At 36.0% G+C, this 22,055-nt stretch overlaps 1 protein-coding gene and 1 pseudogene across 1 annotated transcript in view; both read right to left on the minus strand.

The window, feature by feature from the left end:
* SPMIP7 (sperm microtubule inner protein 7) overlaps positions 1-22,055 on the minus strand; it is a 56,532-nt gene that overhangs the window by 23,720 nt on the left and 10,757 nt on the right. The window contains exons 3-5 of the mRNA XM_030761507.2: positions 8,827-8,903; positions 6,332-6,470; positions 5,425-5,492 (exon numbers count right to left, since the gene is read on the minus strand). Coding sequence (XP_030617367.2) covers positions 5,425-5,492; positions 6,332-6,470; positions 8,827-8,903 — 284 coding nt within the window. The remainder of the gene's footprint in view (positions 1-5,424; positions 5,493-6,331; positions 6,471-8,826; positions 8,904-22,055) is intronic.
* Positions 20,141-21,328, minus strand: LOC149748474 (aspartyl/asparaginyl beta-hydroxylase-like; annotated as a pseudogene).

The raw sequence follows: 22,055 nt of genomic DNA on the forward strand, positions 1-22,055 counted from the left end.
CCTTCTTTGTCTCTTGTAATAGTCTTTATTTTAAAGTCGATTTTGTCTGATATAAGTATTGCTACTCCAGATTTCTTTTGATTTCCATGTGCATGGAATATCTTTTTCCATCCCCTCACTTTCGGTCTGTATGTGTCCCTAGGTCTGAAGTGGGTCTCTTGTAGACAGCTTATATATGGGTCTTGTTTTTGTATCCATTCTGCCAGTCTGTGTCTTTTATTTGGAGCATTTAATCCATTTACATTTAAGATAATTATCGATATGTATGTTCCTTTTACCATTTTTTTGATTGTTTTGGGTTTGTTTTTGTAGGTCTTTTCCTTCTCTTGTGTTTCCTGCCTAGAGAAGTTCCCTTAGATTTTGTTGTAAATCTGGTTTAGTGGTGCTGAATTCTCTTTACTGTAAAGAGAATTGTCTTTAAAGGTTTTAATTTCTCTGTCAAATCTGAATGAGATCCTTGCTGGGTAGAGTAATCTTGGTTGTAGGTTTTCCCCTCTCATCACTTTAAGTATGTCCTGCCACTCCCTTCTGGCTTGCAGAGTTTCTGCTGAAAGATCAGCTGTTAACCTTATGGTGATTCCCTTGTATGTTATTTGCTGTTTTTCCCTTGCTGCTTTTAATATTTTTTCTGTGTATTTAATTTTTGATAGTTTGATTAATGTGTTTTGTCATGTTTCTCTTTGGATTTATCCTGTATGGGACTCTCTGTGCTTACTGGACTTGATAGACTATTTCCTTTCCCATATTCGGGAAGCTTTCAACTACAATTCCTTCAAATATTTTCTCAGTGTCTTTCTTTTTCTATTGTTCTTCTGGAACCCTATAATTGGAATGTTGGTGTGTTTAATGTTGTCCCAGAGGTCTCTGAGACTGTCTTCAATGATTTTCATTCTTTTTTCTTTATTCTGCTCTGAGGTAGTTATTTCCACCATTTTATCTTCCAGGTCACTTATCGGTTCTTCTGCCTCAGTTATTCTGCTATTGATTCCTTCTAGAGAATTTTTAATTTCATTTATTGTGTTTTTCATAATTATTTGTTTGCTGTTTGGTTCTTCTAGGTCCTTGTTAAACGTTTCTTGTATTTTCTCCATTCTATTTCCAGGATTTTGGAATATCTTTACCATCATCACTCTGAATTCTTTTTCAGGTAGACTGCCTATTTCCTCTTCATTTGTTTGGTCTTGTAGGTTTTTACTTTGCTCCTTTATCTGCTGTGTATTTCTCTGTCTTCTCATTTTGCTTAACTTACCGTGGTTGGGGTCTCCTTTTTGCAGGCTTCAGGTTCATAGTTCCCATTGTTTTTGGTGTCCACCCCCAGTGGGTGAGGTTGGTTCAGTGGGCTGTGTAGGCTTCCTGGTGGAGGGGACTGGTGCCTGTGTTCTGGTGGATGAGGCTGGATCTTGTCTTTCTGGTGGGAAGAACTGTGTTCAGTAGTGTGTTTTGGGGTGTCTGTGAATTTATTATGATTTTAGGCACCCTCTATGCTAATGGATGGGGTTGTGTTCCTATCTTGCTACTTGTTTGGCATGGGGTGTCCAGCACTGGAGCTTGCTGGTGATTGAGTGGAGCTGTTCTTAGCATTGAGATGGAGATCTCTGTGAGAGCTCTCACTGATTGATATTACATGGGGCTGGGAGGTCTCTGGTGGTCCAATGTCCTGAACTCGGCTCTCCGACCTCAGAGGCTCAGGCCTGATAGCCAGCCAGATCACCAAGACCCTGTCAGCCACACAGGTCAGAAGAAAATGGAGAAAAAAAAGAGAGAAAGAAAAAATAATAAAATATTTAAAATAAAAAAATTATTAAAAAAATAATTAAAAAAACAAATAGAGCAACCAAACCAATAAACAAATCCACCAATGATAACAAGCGCTAAGAATTATACTGAGATAAACATAAAAGTCATAAAGAAAAGAGTCGCAGACAGCAAACCCCAAGTCTACAGTCGCTCCCAAAGTCTACCACCTCAATTTTGGGATGATTCATTGTCTGTTCAGGTATTCCACAGATGCAGCATACTTCAAGTCGACTGTGGAGGTTTAATCTGCTGCTCCTGAGGCTGCTGGGAGAGATTTCCTTTTCCCTTCTTTGTTCGCACAGCTCTTGGGGTTCAGCTTTGGATTTGGCCCCTCCTCTGCATGTAGGTTGCCCTCTGGCATCTTTTCTTTGCCCAGACAGGAGGGGGTTAAAGGAGCGGCTGATTAGGGGGCTCTGGCTCACTCAGGCCAGGGGGAGGGATGGGTACGTAATGCAGGGCGAGCCTGCGGTGGCAGAGGCCAGCGTGACGTTGCCACAGCCTGAGGCATGCCGTGTGTTCTTCGGGGGAAATTGTCCCTGGATTATGGGACCCTGGCAGTGGTGGGCTGCACAGGCTCCCGGGAGGGGAGATGTGGATAGTGACCTGTGCTTGCACACAGGCTTCTTGGTTGCTGTAGCAGCGGTCTTAGCATTTCATGCCTGTCTCTGGTGTCTGCACTGATAGCCGTGGTTTGTGCCTGTCTCTGGAGCTCATTTAGGTGGTGTTCTGAATCTCCTCTCCTCGTGCACCCTGAAAAAATTGTCTCTTGACTCTTAGGCAGTTCCAGACTTTTCCCCAGACTTCCTCCTGGCTAGCTGTGGTGCACTAGCCCCCTTCAGGCTGTGTTCACGCAGCCAAACCCAGTCCTCTCCCCGGGGTCTGACTTCTGAAGCTCGAGCCTCAGCTCCCAGCCCCCACCTGCCCCGGCGGGTAAGCAGACAAGCCTCTCAGGCTGGTGAGTGCTGGTCAGCACCGATCCTCTGTGCAGGAGTCTCTCCACTTTGCCCTCCGCACCCCTGTTGCTGCGCTCTCCTCCATGGCTCCAAAGCTTCCCCCTGCTGCCCACCCTCTCTCTCCACCAGTGAAGGGGTTTCCTAGTGTGTGGAAGCTTTTCCTCCTTCACAGCTCCCTCCCAGCGGTGCGGGTCCCATCCCTATTCTTTTGTCTCTTGTTATTTCTTTTTTCTTTTGTCCTATCCAGGTACGTGGTAGGGCAAAAGAAAAAAGGTATGTGGGGAGTTTCTTGCCTTTTGGGAGGTCTGAGGTCTTCTGCCAGCATTCAATAGGTGTTCTGTAGGAGTTGTTCCACATGTAGATATATTTTTGATGTATTTGTGGGGAGGAAGTCTTACTCCTCTGCCATCTTGAAGGTCCTCCAAAAAAATCCTTCTTTAAAGGGCAATTTATGCTGGTTTTATTGAAGTGCTACATACAATTGTTAAAGATTTGGAAAATGTCACCTTTGATATTATTTTTCCATAACTTAAATTTATTAATAACTTATTAATTTTGTTGACTAAGGCCTAAAATCTCCCATACTTTGCTTTGCAATTAATGATGGATTAGGTAAATATAAAATTAAATGTACAAGATTAAAAACCCTCCCATTGAGGTGATGATCAAATTGACCATCATCAAACCAGAACATCATATGAAACTCCAGGGAACAAAAGATGGGAGTATCTCACTGTGGACGCATGCATTCTTCTTATGCATTATCTGTCTGTCTCACACTATTCTTCATAACCGGCCACAGTATTTGTTGCAAAATACACATATCTGTTTAAAGTTCCATGTGATTCATTCTTATGTTTTCTATTCTATTTAATTTTCACGAAATGCTGGTTGTGACTCTCCACTAATGGGTTGCAGGCTACAAATCACTCATTAGTCTGCTCAGCAGTCTACTCACTAAACTGGGACAGAACTGCCGAGTCATGCTGAGAAATGGGTCCCTGGCTCAGATCATAAGTGAGAATTGGCTTCAAATGTTTTAAAAAGATAAATATGAAAAGCAAAACTCTAATTATGTTTAGGAAAAAAAGTAAATGAAGGATAATATCTTTTTTACTTCTGGATAGGGAAAGATCTATTAAAAATTCCACAAATATAACAAGGTATGGAGGTAAATATTGATGAATTCAGTTATATTAAAATTTTGAACTTCAGCTCAGCAAAGGGCACTATAAAATAGAAAAGTCACAGCCTAGAAGGAGATATGCATATTACCAATAAAGGATTTTAATCTAGAATAATAGACTTAAAAATTTGTATAATCAATCAGTAAAAGACAAAATATATGAACAAGTAAGTTATACATGTGAACATGCAGTAAGTTACAACTTACAAAAAAAATGGTTATTAGTAACCAGGTAAATGTTAAAATTATAATGAAGTACAATTTCCTGCTTCTAAAATTAGAATTTTTCTAATTTGAAAACTCCAAGTGCAGTAGTGGGAATTCAAGCATTGCTGATGGTTGGTCCATTGGTAAAACTCATTTGGAGAATAACGTAGCAATATTTAGAACATAAAGAAGTTTACACCTCTTGATGTAGCAAATGTACATGTAAGGATGTCTATATAAAACCCAGAAATAGCTTTATACTTTATAAAGGTATGGTGATACTGTTTCCAACTCCAACAGAAATAAGACAAAAAATTAAGTTATGAGAATGGATGAATAAATTGTGGTATAACGATTCAATGGAAGACTGTGTGTCAGAGAAAATGAACACCTAGAGATGCCAGCATGAGTCTCACAAACATAGTACTGAACAAAAATGTTAAGTTGTATGAATATATGTTTGATACCACTTATAAACATGGAACACTTATTTACCACTTGTAAACATGGAGCACAATTCCACATCTTGGTTAAGAATAACACATATGTTTTAAGGTTGCATGAAAATGTGAAACTTCACAGCTGGAATAATGGTGATCCCTTAGGAAGGCACATGTGCTTTCCTAAGTAGGGGCGTCTGTGGTGTTAGTAATGGTTTGTTTTTATAGTTGGGAAGTAGACACGCAGATTATATCATATTTTTATTTTACATTTTTATGTAGGAATTATTCAAAGATAAATTTAAAAAATAAAAACAGAGATGATGGCTGTATTGTGGGTCAAAAGAAGAAAAAAGAGACAAAATAGTGACATTTTCAAAGACAGAAACACCAAACTTTTTAGACTAAATGCACAAAATTACCTATGTGGAAAGATTAGTAATAAATCATTGTTTCTAGCATTAATAGAACTCAAAATAACTATATGATACAAAAGTTGATAGAAAATAATTCATAATCCCTTGAAGTCCATGCATTTTACAACATTATAATTCTTCATATCAAGTGACATATAAAACACTCTTTATTTTTAAATGGTTGTGGTATATTTGGTAGTCTAAATTTTAAGAAGGGTTAAGAGAAAACAAGAGAAAGCTGGCAACACTGAGTGACTGAACTGGGATTTGTGTTCTCTTTCCAGCCACAGGGACGAAGTCTGAGGGCCTCTGGGATGCTCTCCGGAGAACATGCCCCTCACCCATGGGCTAGAGCCTCTGAGTCTTATGATAAATAAGTGATGGCAAAACGTCTACTGATGAGAACATTAGGAGATAAAACTTACAAATTGACTGGTTTGACTGGTGCCAAGAAAGATCTTGTTTGAAATCTGTCCCATAGTCCACCAACCATCTAAATTCACCATCAAAATGAATGACAAGTATTTAACCAAGTTAGTGTAATTTCCAGTATTTAAGTTCCAGTTACTGTAATCTCTAGTATATATGTTCTAAGTTACTGTAATTTCTAGTATACAAGCTTCAGTCCTCTCGTATCACAGGCAAGAGCCCCAGTCACCCAATGGAAAGCACTCCCCGAGCACCCTTAGTCACTCCGGGGGTTGCTCCAGAGCCACTCCTGGTCTCTGCTCTGCTCGCAGACCCTCAGGGTCCGTTTGTTTTCTCACAGCTGGAATCTGACTCGTTAGCCACCTCCTTTGGGCTGAAGCCCTTGTGAAAGGTCTGGTTTGGATTTTCATCCCAAGACTGTGCTTTCTTGGCTCCCCCTTAGCCCATGCTCCACAGCCCCAGGCTAGTCTCCCCCACCCAGAGCCGTCATCTTAGACCATCATCTCGCCAGGAAGGACTTTGGATACAAGTATAATTCAACACTAAACAATATGTAATAAAAGACCAATTTTCACAAGGTACAAAAAGATTTTAAAGGAGTTGAGAGATCCTTAAAAATAGTTATAGGAATCCAGACACATTTTTGGTCCTTTAATTGGTTTTAATTTATGTGCACAAATCCTGTGCTGAGATTTTATATTAAAACTGTATTTTTCCTCTCTAATTATCATTTTTCTCTGTAAAAGCTGAAGTTTTTCAAGATACTGTGGGCTTCTTAACCTGTAGTTCGCAAACCTCTTAGGAGTCCATGTTTAGAACTGTATTTCAATATAATTGATTTCCTTTTTAGTTTTGTGTACTTTGATGTATTAAAAAACTTCATTATGAGAGGTGATCACTGACCTGAGTTATTGCTGGCAATCCTTCATATCTTTTCAGTGTAAAACACTGTGAGATAGGGTCAGCAGCTTTTTCCACTGTTGTTTCTTCTGGATCAAGTTTTGGTGGTAGCATCTTGTCCCAAGGAACCATTTCATAAGCCCTATGAAATTATTAAATAATGACATTTTATGAAAAATACATATTCAGTTGGCATAGTTCTTAACAATAGCATATTCTGTGGTAGGAAGAATTCTAAATTGCCCCCCAAGATTCCTGCCCCTGGCGTACATACTGTATGTAGTCACCTCCCCTCAAGTGTGGGCAGAGCAAATGTATATGGTAGGGTATCACGCCTATGATAGTTTATATGGCAACTTTATATGGCAAAAAGGGATTGTGCATAGATAATTAAGGTCCCTAATCAGTTGAATTTGAGTTAATCAAAAAAATAAAATAAAAGGCAGATTATCCTAAGTGGTTCTGACCTAAACAGGTGACCCCTAAAAAGAAGAAAGAAAACAGCAGCAGACACACTTCAGTCATCCTTAAACAAATCCTGTGAGTCCTAGAGCTGTGCTGAGCTGAATTCTGCCAACAATCCGAATGATCCTGGGAGACTGGGACTCAGCCGCTGCTGACTTGATTCCAGCCTGAGAAACCCTGAGCATTGAACTCAGCGGGCACTTGCCAGCACTTCTGTCTCATGCAAACGTGAGCTACTACATGGGCATGATGTAAAGCTGCCATATTGTGGTAATCTGTTACACAGCAATAGAAAACGAATGCATACACATATATACATCTTACACTTTACCAAAAAAAAATTCATTTGAGCTTTGCAGCAGGGCAAGAAGAACATTAATTTACAAATAAATAAGCTATGGCTTAGAAAACTGAATTTGTTTGCTTAAGGTCACTCAGCCCTTGATGGTCGAAGTTAGACCTCTGATCTTGATTACCTGCCACTGAGGAGTCAGTAACATTCACATGATGTTCACCCCCCTGCCCCCTAAAGCACTTTCTTAGTTTGCCACCCAAGCACTAGGTCTCTGCATTTCCTCCCCCCAACCCCCCATTGGTTCCCTCCTCTCAGTCCCTTGTGCTGGCACCACCCCCCCCCCCTTTTTCTCCTCTTTCTTGATGTACAGATGCCAGGACTCAAGCTCTGTTCTCCTCTGGCTCATCCATTGCTGGGGCTTGACATCACTGCCCATAAGCCATGACACCCAGACTTGCTCCTCCAGCCCAGACCTCTCCCCCAGACTGCAGACCCACAGACCCCGTTGCCTACTTGACGCATCCACATGGATGTCTAATGAGCATCTTTATATTCAGCACATCTAAAACTGACCTCTGATCTTTCCCTCCAAACCTGCTCCACCGGCCTTCATCTTGATAAGTGATGGCTTCAGTCCATCCAGCTGCAGAGCCCTAAACCTTGGAATCATTCTCCATGCCTCTTTCTTTCAGACTCACAATCTCCAGTCTGGAAACTGTGTTGACTCTGCTCTCAAAATGTATCCAGAGGCCAGCAACTGTTACAACTTCCTACCACGCTCCTCCAAAACGCCATTATCTCTGACCTAGATGACAGCAGCAACCTTCTGCCTGGTCTCCCAGCTTCTCCCCTCACCCGGTCCACTTTGAACCCAGCAGCCACCATGACTACTTTGATACACAAGTCTGATCTGGCCACTTCACTGCTAACACCCTACTGTTTACAGTCTCTGCAAGTGCCCAGCAAGATCTGGTTCCTGGGTACTCCCTGACCTCTTGTTTTGCTACCCCTCTCTTACTGCACTGTAGACTCCTGGCCTTTGCTCTTCCTTGACACCTCAATCACACTTCTGACACAGGGCTTTTGCTCTACGTTCCCTTTGACTGGGAAGTAGTCAATCCAGATATCTGCACATCACTCACTTCCAAGTTCCTGTTCAAATCTCATCGCTCAAGGAGGCCTACCCAGACCTCCTAGTTATTCTGGAAGCCTGTTACTCCACACAGGACACTCTTGATATCCTTATCCTCTTCTATTTTTTCTCTGCTATTTTTTCATTGACTCATCACCTTCTAAGATATGATCTATTTATTTATTACGTTTGTGGCTTATTGTCCGTCTCCCTTTAGAGTGAGTGCTCATTGGAGGAGTCTTTTACTCACTGGTGAATCTCACAGCCTAGGGCATGGACACATAACAGATACTTTATATGATTTTCAACTGAGTAAAAAAGTTCTTCAAACTTCTCTGCTCTCATTTTCTATGATGCTGGACATCCTTATCTCGTCCTCTCTCTCTGAGCCTTTCCTCTCTGTTTTGGTTTTATTTTTCTATTAAATATAGGTTTTCTTCCTTTAACTGTTTATTTTAGCAATCAATGTAAGTAAGTAAAGAATTGTGTCTGATAGTCTTTGAATTCCTCACAGGCTCCAGGATATTGTGGACACAAAGGAGATGTGTTATTAAAGAAAAAAGAAATACATTTTTAAATCAAATTCTACTCGGGAAAAATGCTTACTTTTGTGTAGAGGACTTGTAAAATGAGTCTTTTGCATTATATTTCTTGTTTGATTGTAAAAGTGGTTCTCCATCATCCTAGAAGGGGTGAATAATAAGTTTAAAAAGATTAGATGTAAATGAAAATTGCTAATGTTTTATATTCACCATGCTTTCTTTTTCTCTCATTCTGCATTTTTCTTCTTTCAAAGCACGTCTTGGATCCACCAGATTTAATGCTTTCCTACTTTCTTCTATTGTCTTGGAAATTTACATTGTGTGTGTGTGTGCGTGTGTGTGTGTGTATACTCCTACTAATTAAATTAAAACTTACAAATATATGTTATTCTACTCATTTTTGATTTTTGGCTTAATAATTTTTTTAAGATTGAAATGTATGTAATTAATTTTAGACCTTTCTTGTTTTCTAATATATACCCAAAGACTATTTTTTTTCTTCTTAGCAGAGTTTTAACTCCTTTATACAAAATTTGATATGTTTCATTTTCAAATTTATCATTCAGTTTAAAACATTTTCTAATTTCTCCTGTGATTTCTTCTTTGACCCATGGATTATTTAGAATTGTGGTGTTTAATTTAAAAATATTTGATGTTTTCCTAGACATCTTATAGCTATTTATTTTTAATTTAACTCTGTGGTGGTTTGAGAACATATATAGTAAATTACAGTCACTGATTTTTGAATACTAAACAAATCTTGCAATCCTGGAATAATCCCCACTTAGTTGTGATGTATCATCCTTTTTATATATTACCAAATTCAATTTAGTAAAATTTTGCTAAGGATTTTTTTGTCTGTTCATATCAGACTAATTTTTGTTGTAACATCTTTTTATATTTTGGTGACAGGCTTCTTTTGTCCTCAAATATATTATTTGGGTAAAATGATAATATTTCTTCCTTAAATATCTGATCTTGCTCATTAGTAAAACTACCTAGCCCTGGAGTTTTTTCTGTAGAAAGTGTTTTGATAATCAATTAAACTATTTAATAAGTATAGGGCTCCTCAGACTTTCTTATTATGTCAGTTTTGTCGTGTTTAAAAGGAATTTTCTCATCTTAGCTAAGTTGTCAGATTGACTGGCATAAAGTTTATCATATCCTTTATTAAAAAATAAACTGTATTGAGGTATAATATACTGCAATGAACTAAATTCGATAAATGCATACAATTTGATGAGATATTATAGCTGTGTATACCCATGAAAACACAACAGACAAGATCCAGAGCATTTATATTTTGCAGAAGTATTTCTCATGCCCCTTTGCATCCATATCTCCCTCTGTTCCCAGGCCAGGGCAACAAATGGTCTGCTTTTTGTCACTCTATATTGGTTTGCATTTTTAGAGGTTTATTTAAATAGAATCAGTTGGTATGTAATATTTTGTTTCTGGCTACTTTCATTCAGTATAATGATTTTGAGATTCATTCATGTTGTTGCATGTATCAGTAGATTTTTATTGCTGAATACTATTCCATTGTATGACTATGCCACAATTTGTTCATACTTTCACATGCATATGAAAATTTGTTTCCACATTTTGGCAATTATGAATAAAGCTGCTTTGAATATTTATGTTCAAGTCATTGTGTGGACATACATTTAAATTTGTCTTGGGTAAATATCTAGGAGTAGAATGGCTGGGACACTTGATAGGTGTGTGTTTAACTTCTAAACAGTGTTAAAGAGTTTCCAAAGTATCTGTAATGTTTCACAATCCCACCAGCAGTGTGTGAGAGTTCCAGTGTTCTGGATCCTTGTCAACACCTGGAATTTCAGTCTTTTAAATTTTAGCCATTGTGGGGATATACTGTTTTTCACTAATGACTCAGCATGTTGAACATCTTTTCATGTATTTTTTAGCCATTCTTATTTTTTTTGTGAAGTGTCTGTTCAGATCTTTTGTTCATTTTTCACTTGGGTTGTTCGTCTTGTTATTGACTGATTTTAAGAGGTTTTTATACATTATAGATACAAATCCTTTGTCATATATGTGATTGTGAATATTTTCCCATTGTGTAGCTTGCTGTTTCATTTTCTTAACAATGCATTTTGAAAATCTAAATATTAGAAAAATTTTACAATCTTAATTTTATATTGAGGCCTATTATCCATTTTAAGGTTAATTTTTTGTATATGTTAATATAGTAAAACTTGATTTTTTTCCCCATAGGATATCCAGTTGTTTTAGTAATATATTAAGACTTCCCTTTCTTCACTAAAATGCCTTGGCACATTAAAAAAATCAAATGGCAATATATTAGGTGGCTCCACTTCTGGACTCTCTTTTATGTTCTGTTAATCTGTATCTATCATTTTCCCTTTGGTACTGATTATTGTAACTTTATAGTAAGACTTGAAATCAGGTGGCATAAATCCTCCAAGTTTATTCTTCTTATTCAAAATTAATTTAGTTATTTTAGGTTTACGTTTTATATTGATTTTATAATCAGCTTGCCAATTTCTTCAAAAGTGTCTCTTAAGATTTTGATGGAGTTTGCATTGAAAGTATCTATAGATCAACTGGGGAAGCATTAACATATTAACAATAATAAGTCTTTCAGTCCATAAACCTGGTTTGCTTTCCATTTATTTAGGTCTTCCTTAATTGATTTCATTCATCAATGTACTCTAGTTGTCAGTGAAGAAAATGTGCATGTGTTTCACTAAATTCTATGTTGATTTTGGCCCTATTGTAAACAGAATCTTTTGAAATTCCATTTTCCAATTGTTGCCTTCTGATATGCACAAATACAATTGGTTTTTGTATATTAACAATAAACTTATGCCTTTAATAAATTCAGCTATTACTTTTAGTAGTTGTTTTGAAGATTCCTGAGGATTTTTATAAATATTAGGTCATCTCTATGTAAAGATAGATTTGTTTCTTCCTTTCCAATATTTATGACTTCTACCTCTCTTCCTTACCCTGCTGCAATAGCCATTACCTCCATTGGATGGAAAATAAAAGTGGTAAGAGCAGGCATTTTTGTCTTGTTCCTGATTTTAGAGAAAGAAAATTGTCTTTCGTCATTACTTTAGCCTTAGTTCATCACAGATGCCTTAAATATCAGGTTGAGGAAGTCCCCTCATAAATGTAATTTGTTGAGAGTTTTTATTACAAATGAATATTGATTTTTCCCTTCTTCCTAAGAATAGTCTTGGTTATTTCTGATTCTTTGGTTTCTGCATCCATTTTATAAAGAAATTTTCAATTTCCACAAATACACAGATAGGATATTGATTGAAATTACATTGAAACTGTAAATCAACTTAGAAAGGTCTAAAAAAACTTTAAATGTTGAGCCTTCCAATCCAGATAATAGTATATTTCTCTATCTATTTGGGTATTTTAAAATTTCTCTCAATACACGTACTAGTTTTGCCACAGGGTTCTTGAATATGTTTTGTTAGATTTATTACTCAATAGTTAATAATTTTGATGCAATTTTAAATGATAGCTTAAACTTTTAAAAAATGTTCTGCTTCTCACTGATATTTAGAATACAATTAATGATTTTATAATAATATTTATTTCTAGAAAACTTATTACACTCATTTTTTAATTTCAATAAGTTAACTGCAGATTTAATTGGATTTTTAACATGCATAATCATATTATCAAAAATAATAGATTTGTTTAACACTTTCTAAGTTTTATACTATTTTTATATTTCTTTGATTTGGCTGGCTAGGAACTCCAATGTGTAGAGTTCAAATATTGTTTGATTTACCTTTTCATAGATATCTATTGTTAATTTGAGGGTAATTTTCAGTTCTTTTCATCAAACTTTTTTCTTTTTTTGCCTATGTTTAGATGAGTATATGACTTTTCTACTGTGATACAGTTAGTTATGTTTACCGATTTCCTAAAGTTAAGCAAATTTTACATTCCTGGGGTAGACTTAACTTTATCATGACTTAACTTTAGTAACCACGTGCTATATTGCTAGACCCTAAACATGTGTGTGCATCTTCAGTCTTTACCTGATACCTTTCATTACTGATTTCTACCTTAATTCATTTGCAATCAGAGCATATTCTGTGTATAATTTCAATTCTCTTAATTTATTGATTTATTTTATGTCCCAGAATACAATTTACCTTGGTGAACCCTCTGTGTGAATTGACAAGAATTCCTATTCTGCTATTGTTGTGTGGACTATACCAAGTAGGTCAAGTCAGTCAATAATATTTTTTTTATATCTTCTTTTTATATCTTCTTTATCTTCACTTTTTTTTTCTGTCTACCTTTTCTATCAGTTACTAAGAATGGAGTGTTTAAATCTCTGATAGTGATTGTGGATCTGCTTTTCAGTTCCATCAGTTTTTGCTTCATGTATTTGAGTTGTGTTATTAGGTCATTTTATAAATTGACCTTCTTTATCATCATGGAATATCTATCTGGTAAAATTTCTTGTTCTGAAATCTACTTCGTTTGATATTATTACAGATATTTCTGTTTTCTTTAACTCTTTTTTGTGCAGTATATATTTTCCCATCTTAAACTTTTATCTATTTTTATTTAACATGGTTTTCTTGTAGCCAGAATATAGTTGGGTATTAATTTTTTTAATCCAACATAAAAATTGCTGACTTTAAATTTAATTATATATAGTCAGAGTCAATATAACAATTGACATAATTTGGTTTAAATCTAGCTTTAAAATCTAGCTTTATTTACTATTTGTTTCACCTCCTTTTCCTTTTGCATTACTTTGTTTGGATTAGTTAAGGTAATTTTTTTCCTCTTTACAATTTAATATTATCTCTGCCTATTAGCTTTCTTTCTTTCTCTCTTTCCTTCCTTCCTTCCTTTCTGTGTGTCTCTCTCTCTTTCTTTCTTTTATCATGGTCACTCTAGGATTTACAATACACGTCTTTAATTCTAGGGTTTACAGTATATTACACCATTTCACAAATGGTGTAAAAATTACAACAGCATATCCCCTGACATTTCATCCTGACATTCCCTGGGTTACTGTTATACAGTTTACTCCTACATATGCTATAACCTCTAACTACTTGTAATGGTTGTTTCTTTCTTTCCTTTTTTTTTTTTTTTTTTTTGCTGTACGCGGGCCTCTCACTGTTGTGGCCTCTCCCATTGTGGAGCACAGGCTCCGGATGCACAGGCTCTGGATGCGCAGGCTCCAGTCGCGCAGGCTCAGCGGCCATGGCTCACGGGCCCAGCCACTTCGCAGCATGTGGGATCTTCCCGGACCGGGGCACAAACCCGTGTCCCCTGCATTGGCAGGCAGACTCTCAACCACTGCGCCACCAGGGAAGCCCTGTAATGGTTGTTTCTTTAACAGTCAGTATACTTTAACTTAAAAACAAAACATAGTATTTTATTTTTACCCACATATTTACCATTTCTGTTGATCTGAAATCCATTTCATTGTGGAAATTCAAATTTCCATATACTTTAGTTTTTTCTATCTAAAGAACTTCCTTTATGTCTGCTAGCAATGAATTTTCTCAGCTTGGTTTTTCTGAAAATGTCCTTGTGTGTTTTGACTTTATTTCTGAAATGTGTTATTTCTGGTTAAAGTATTCATAGTTGATTTTCTAAAAATTTAAAATGTGTTTTCATTTTATTCTGGCTTGCACAGATTCTGACAAGAAACCTACTGTCATTTTTACATGTGTTCCTCTGTACATAATTTTTTTTCTCTAACTATTTTAGGATTTTCTCTTTATCACTGTTTTTCCACAATGTGGTTGATGTGCATGGTTTTATTTATCTTTACTCAGCTTGGCATTTGCTGAATTTTGGGGATGTGAAGATTCATAATTTTCTTCAGTTAGGAAAAATTTGGGCCATTATTTCCCAAAATATTTTTTTCCCACTTTCCTTTTTACCCTGGAATTCCAACTACATGTATGTTAGACTGCTCGACACTGTCCCACAGCTGACTGATGCTTTATTTGTTAATTTTCTCTCTGTATTTCATGTTCGAGTTTCTACTGCTATGTCTTTAATTTCACTGACCTTTTATTCTGCAGTGTCTAATCTGTTCTTGAAGCTATCCATTTATCTTTCATTTTAGACATGGTGTTTTTCTCTAGAAGTCCTTCTGAGTCTTGTTTGTATGGCCCATTTTCCACATCATCATAGTGTGGTCTCCTCTACATCCTGAATGTAGGGAACACATTTGTAATAGCTGCTTGAACATATCCCTGTCTGCTTGTTTCTTCATGTCTGTCACTTCTGTGTCTGGCATTACTGACTTACTTTTGCTCCTGGCTATGGGTAATATTTTTCTTCTCCTTTGCATAAAAATCAATTTTTAATTGAGTTTTGCTTATTTTGGATGTTAGTTTATTGGTTACTAGAACTTATTTTAATACTTAAATAGTGTTAGATTCTGTTCCAGCACAAAGTTCAGTACTTGAAATCAGTTGGGTGCTTTTGAGGGTTGCTTTTAAGCTTTGTTTATTAAAGTCCAGAGGAAGCTTTAGAGTAAGGCTAACTAAGCCTGACTTCAGAGGTGACATCCTTCTGAAGCATCCACCTGACATCCCATGAACTAAAAAGTTTCTTCCTTCTACTTTGTGGGGACATGGACATCCCCTGCCTGTTTGAGCTTCAGAAAATGATCATGCCAGTTCTTTACAATAGGTGTTTCCTCAGCTTTGGTAGTTTCCCCTTAAGGAGGCACAGATCATTGCCCAAATATCTGCTCATTCTCTGTCCCAGATCTCCAGAGCCCCCTTGCTGTAGCTCCCTCCTCCCTGGTATCCTACTCTGCAAATTATGCTTGACTTGCCCCTCACCCCCAGAACACCAATCTCTGTCTCCTCAACTGCATGAAAGTGTGAAGCTTTGTATGGATTTCCCTTCCCTGGACTGTGGTTTAGAAACTGTCTCCGGGTAGTAAGCCAGTATGATTGTGGAGTTCACAATGTTCTTCTTCCTTCCTCAGAGAGCTTAGTACTTCACTGCCTCTTGTCTAGTGTCTGGAAGCCATTATTTCTCAAAATTTGTTCAGTTTTCTACATTATTAAGGCAGGATAGTTGAGTGCATGTTACTCCATCTCCTGTACTTCATTAATTTCTTCTGTTATCTTTTTTCTCACTTTGTACTATTGTTGTTTTCCTTTGCTGTCCATTTTCTAGCATTTTGAGAACGGATTTTCATTCATCAAGAAAGGTGCTACTGGTGTTTAGTGGGGAGAAGCCAGGAATGCTGCTAATCATCCTACACTGCACAAAATCTCTCCCACAACAAAGAATTATCCAGCCCAAAATGTCATTGCGCCAAAGGTGAGAGACCCTGGTTTAACATATTATTTCCATTCTATCATTTAGTTTTTCTTCAGGGACTCCAATTATACATATATTCTTTCTTCTTTGCTTATCTTTGCTTATCTTCCTTTTCAACCATTTTCACTCAGATATTTTTAACTAATTCTTCATTCTTCTTCTATTGGATATCTTCCTGCCTTTCTTCAAAGTCCCCCATTAAATTTTTATTTTAATTAAATCTTATTTAATTTTAGTTTCCTTGGGCATCATGTAATTAGAAATCAGGTCTTAATTTTGAAATGAATTTTCTTTCACTTGTTTCACCTAAAATTTTATTTGTAAATCTTTGAATTTCTTTATGCAGGCAATTTTCATATTCTCAAATGCTTGCCTGAAAATATATAACAAACTTTAGAGTGTTATATTACAATATTTTTTAAAGTTGATTTGGGGAGGAATTTTCTTCACTAAGGTATTTTGATTCTTGTTTTCTGTTTTATTACAGTTTTCTTTAATTAATTCTGTGAATTTTGTGTGGTTTAATATTTGTAGTTCAGTGGTACCCTCTTCTGTCAGTGTAGCAAAGTACAGTTTCTTTAATAAAGTTTTCTCCTTATCTTAGTTGACTGTTACCAGAGGGGTTGTAAAATCTCCAATTAAATAATTCTTTTTGCCTTTCAGGATCTTAAATTTTCCTCTTTTCCTTCTTTCTTTTTCTTTTAACCTTCTTCTCCTACACAATCAATTCCTTTCAGAAACTGCCATCTCAGATCACATGTTCTTTTAACTCCTTCTCTGTAGACTTAGACTTTGACATTATCTATATTTTTAGTCCTAGACTTTGTCTATTTATCCACGGTTTTGACCAATTTTAAGCTGGCTTCTGTCTACCATGTAATTTTTCCAAAGCTGTCCTTATTTACCAAAAAAAGGGTTTCTGTTGAGATGTTGAGACATGACTTGTTAGGATTTTCTGTTTTCTTTTCTTTTGAACTTGCAGTAATTTGAAATTTAGAATTTCTCTGCCTTCTAGTTATGGTGATGGTAAGGTTTTTGTATACTGTCATTTGTCTTGTTCTGCACTGTTTTTGAGGCTATGTGGGGATGCACAGTTTTATGAGGTCAGCATTATATTTGGCTTCCCCAAAGTTATATATTTTTGTTCTTCTTGATTGACATTGGCAGATATTTATCAATTGTTTATCAATGAACCAACTTGTGGCCTTGGTGTTCTTTTAAAATATATGTTTGTTTCCTCTTTTCTTATTTCTCATTTTATCTTTATTATATCCTCCATTCAACTTAAAAAACTATTATTTTTTCTCATTTTGAGATGGATGCTTGCTTAGTTCTTAAATTTTCAGGTTTTCTTCTGTTATAACATATTCATTTAAGATTATTAAAAAATAGATTATATATTTTCCTCCAGGCACTGTTATAGTTGCATTCCCACATGTTGCTACAATAATTCTATTTTATTTTTTTATTTTTAGTGATAATTTTTGTTTTTATCCCTTAGAAGTGTGTATACAAGGAAACTAAAAGTAAATGAGCACCAACAGTTATAATTCCAGATCTCTTCCTTTTTTAGAATTAGCAGTAGTCAAATTAATATGAAGAACCTGGAGGAGGCCAGGTAGCAGAAAAATATATAAACTATTGACCTAAATATCTTGACAAGCTATGTAAGTATTAGAAAATCACTTATTTCTCTCTGGGTTTGTTTCTTCATCTGTTAAATGAAACTTCAGAATTGTATGATTCTTACTGAAATAGTTACAGATGAAATTATATGATGCCTGGAATTTTCTTTAAAATAACTGAGTGAGTTTAGGATTGGAGTATAGATTATATAAAACTGGCCAAATAATAACTGCTGAAACTGTATGATGGGTACATAGGAGCTCTTTACATTATGTCCTCTACCTTTGTATATGTTTGAAATTTCCCATAAATTTTAAAATTAATAATATTTTAAGAAGAAACAGATGATTCTTTGCCTCTCATTTTCACAAATTTTACTGCAAGAGGCAAGTACTATCTGGGATTGACACACAAAACCAAGATCACAGGCAACATCTTCAAAATGTTAAAAAGAATAAACTATGTTTAATCTGAACAGAGTCGATAATCTTCATATTGGATGTGTACTATTTTTAAAAACTGATGGTCTTGATTTCCTTTTCACAGATCATGAGAACCAGTCCATCCTGACCACATAAGTGACTTTTTTCTTCTTCTCTGGTTTGTGGTGATTGTCTTAGATATTGACAATGTAAGCTGTAGTTCTGATCTTTTATTTGGTTTCTGTTTGACAGTGGAGAATCTGGAGCAGGAAAGACTGTGAACACAGAGGGGCGTGTCATCCAGTACTTTGCAACAATTGCAGTTACTGGAGAGAAGAAGGATGAAAGTGGCAAAGTGCAGGTGGGTCTGATTGGTGTGTCCGAATCAAGACTGTCAGAGTGCTCAGGAAGCCCAGATGTGAGGACTGCTCTTGTCTTTGCAGGGAACTCTGGAAGATCAAATCATCAATGCCAATCCCCTGCTGGAGGCCTTTGGCAATGCCAAGACCATGAAGAATGACAACTCCTCTCGCTTTGTGAGTCTCTGGGTCACAGAGGGTTTTCTCAGGGCTTAAATGACCCAAAAGGCATGTATGAGTTATTATTCAATCTCTTCTTACTCGTGCACTTCCAGTTTTGTATGTAATGTCATCTTTTTCACTTGTAAGGGTAAATTCATCAGGATCCACTTAGGTACCACAGGGAAATTGGCTTCTGACCTGATCCAAGTCCCTTCTGCCATGTCTGTATCTCCTGTAGTCTGGGGATGATTTGTAATTTGCCCCCTCTCTAGGTTTTCTTCGAAGCTGGCCTGCTGGGTCTTCAGTCAGGGACCCTCACTGGCTCCAGGCTGGTCCTAACCATGCCGGAATCACTTCTGGCCTTTCCTTCCCTGGAGGCGCACTCCTCCCATGATCGATCTTATTTTTTAAATTGAAGTACAGTTGATGTACAACATTATATAATCTACAGCTGTACAATATAGTTATTCACAAGTTTTAAAGGTTATACTCCATTTATAGTTATTGTAAGATATTGGCTATATTCCTTGTGTTGTACAACATTTTATTATTCAGTTCAAGATATTTTCTAGTTTCCTTTATGATTTCTTCTTTGGCCCATCACTCATTCATAAATACATTTTTATATTTCCAAATGCATGATTTTCTAAGGTGTTTTGACCTGTCATAATAGTCTTGTGGGCAAAGAATATACTTTGTATGACTTAAAACATTTGAAATATTTTTAGACTTGTTTTATGGCATAGTATGTGGTAATTTTTGTAAATGGTCCTTGCAAAAAGATTTATTTTTGTATGTCTATTAGGTTGAGTTGTTAATTGTGCTGTTTTATTCTACTATATCTAGTTCCAGTATATCTATATGTACTATATTCCCCAGTATCCCGTTGTCCTGTTGATTGGCACACAGTTTATGATGATTCCTATCAGCCTGAGTCATTAGCAAATATTTCAGTGCCTTTGCAGATAAAAATCCATGTTTAGCATAGAGGTCACCCAAATAAACCTAACATTGTTAGTGTTATGCACTACTAACAAATGAAATCTTTGACAAAACAATTTCTGCTACATCAATATAATTTCTACATCTTTTCTGAAGATTACACATAAACATGGGTAAGAATAAGAGCTGTGTGAGAGATGGAGCAAACAAGCAAATAAAACCAATGGATCTGCTGTCAAAAATGAGGCATGTAGAAATGCAAAATCACATCAATTTTTTATTTCTAAAAAGTATTCTAAATTACAATTGACTACAATTCATTTAAAATGTTTTAGATTGTGAGCTTTTCAGCAATTTACAAGATTTGTCACAATTACCTGTTTCCTGTGGGCAATGTATTGATAAAGTTGGTGAGTGATGTGTGGATAAGATTGGCCCTCCTCTAGTTTTACGGGCAAAGATTCTGAAATCTGTCATTTCCTATTGCTCTTCTTCAAGAAGGTAACTAAATATTTCCTAGCAGGGTCTGAATTTATGTCTCCCCATTTTCTGGTGGTTCATATTATTGTTCATCATCATCTTGGTTTATCATGTCATTGGTATCATGGCACAGTCTTTCATTGGAATCTGGATTTTTCTCTTCCACTTCCTGATTAGTCTTGTAAGCTGCCACTTCTATGTTATGTAGCTTCAATTTCTTTATGAAATGTTTTAGTTTCCAGGTCCTCAAATTTATCATCTACATAATTTCCTAATAAATATTCATTTTCTAGTAGCTATTCTTCTGCTGGTACATCTTCTATCTCTGTTCTCTGAATGTTTTGTGTGTACTATTTCATAAAGAAGTGATTAAATTTGATCTTTGACTTCATCTCTAGTGCTCTTGGAATCTGATTCAATGGGAACCTCTACTAATAAATCTAGATATTTCCTAGTTTCTTCTGACAAGACTAATAACATTGAAGATCTCTCTTTATGTCCTGATACTTTAACATCATTCACATTAAGATCCTCCATCACCAACAATATCATGTTTCAATTTCCTAGAATTTCATGTTCAGCAAGACCTAACAAAAGAAAACAACTGATGCCCAGATTCTAAACAATGCAATTACCATAAACAATGTGAAGAAATAACTTTCAAAAATTTCCTTCCATTTTTGTGTCTTCTGTGCTTTGTCTGTCTCTTGAGACTCTTGCTGCCATTTTTGTTGGTGCTGGGGCTGACACCAGCTGCTGCTGCTGCTGCTGTCATGATTGGCTTACTAATAATTAATCCTTAATGTACAGCAGAATATGTGAGGGGATGCCGCAGGGAACTCCATAAATAAACAGCAGTGGATATGATAATTGTGTCTTCACATGTTGCTTCTCTCCTATTCTCTTACACATCTAGAATTCCAAATAAACATATGTTTTTCTTTTTCACTGTATCCTCTATGATTTTTACTCTCCCTTTGGTATTTTCCATCTTTTTGTAAATTTGTGCATCATCAAGAGTATTTTCCTCTCTTTAACTGTGTCTAATCTGCTACAGCACCCATCTACCTTATTCTTTGCTTACTGTATTTTTCAGTTCTGGTACTACATTTTTCTCATTTTTCTAATTTTTCATTTTCTAATTTCTAACTTATTTACAAAAATTTCGAGCTTAATCTTTTTTCTTTTTGAACATTTTATGCATATTTCCAACGTCTAGAATCAATTTTTGTCTCTCTTTGTTTTCTCTCATTTCTGCTGATTCTCATTCACAGTGTCCTTTCTCTTTATGTATTTGGTTACTGTTGATTATGTGTTAAACATTATATTTTAAAAGTTATTGACAGAAATAATTTGAGGCTTAGTAATTAATATACTATCATCCTCCAAAGAAGTTTTATTTGTATGTCTGGATTCTGGGAATGATAGCAATCTAGGATCACCTTAATACCAGTTCAAGACTTGTTTTTCTCTTTTATTGTGAAGCAGCTGTAGTCTGTTCAAGGCTTTTTACTATTGATCTACCCTTACTTCTAAGGTGAAAGCCTTCAGGTGTAGTGGGTGGTTTTCAAAGACCAATTCTAATTTTTGGTGTTTTATACCCACGAGGCTAGGAAATGTTCAGTTAAAGTTTAGTTTCCCTTTCCAGAACAGCAAATTGCTGTAAGGCTGAAGTGACCCTAAGTGATAGCTTATATTTTAGCTTATATTTTATATTACTCATTGGCCCAGTAATTTCTCTCCACCTTATTAGCTTTTTGACATTAAAAAAATGTTAATCCAGTTGTTTTTCCATTGGAAGTACTGTCCCATGTTACTTAGCTCCCACTACTGGCAGTAAAATATCAAGATTTTGTCATAAAAGTCTAAGCTTATTTTAAATTTAAATAAGTATGCTCTATAAGCTTTTGCAGGACAAGCACAAACTTCAGAATTCTAATTCTACAATATATAGCTAAGTAAAGTAT

Source organism: Delphinapterus leucas, chromosome 9, assembly GCF_059928025.1.
Source record: "Delphinapterus leucas isolate spDelLeu-1000000601 "Yukka" chromosome 9, BTC_Dleu_Yukka2, whole genome shotgun sequence".
Classification (NCBI taxonomy): domain Eukaryota; kingdom Metazoa; phylum Chordata; class Mammalia; order Artiodactyla; family Monodontidae; genus Delphinapterus; species Delphinapterus leucas.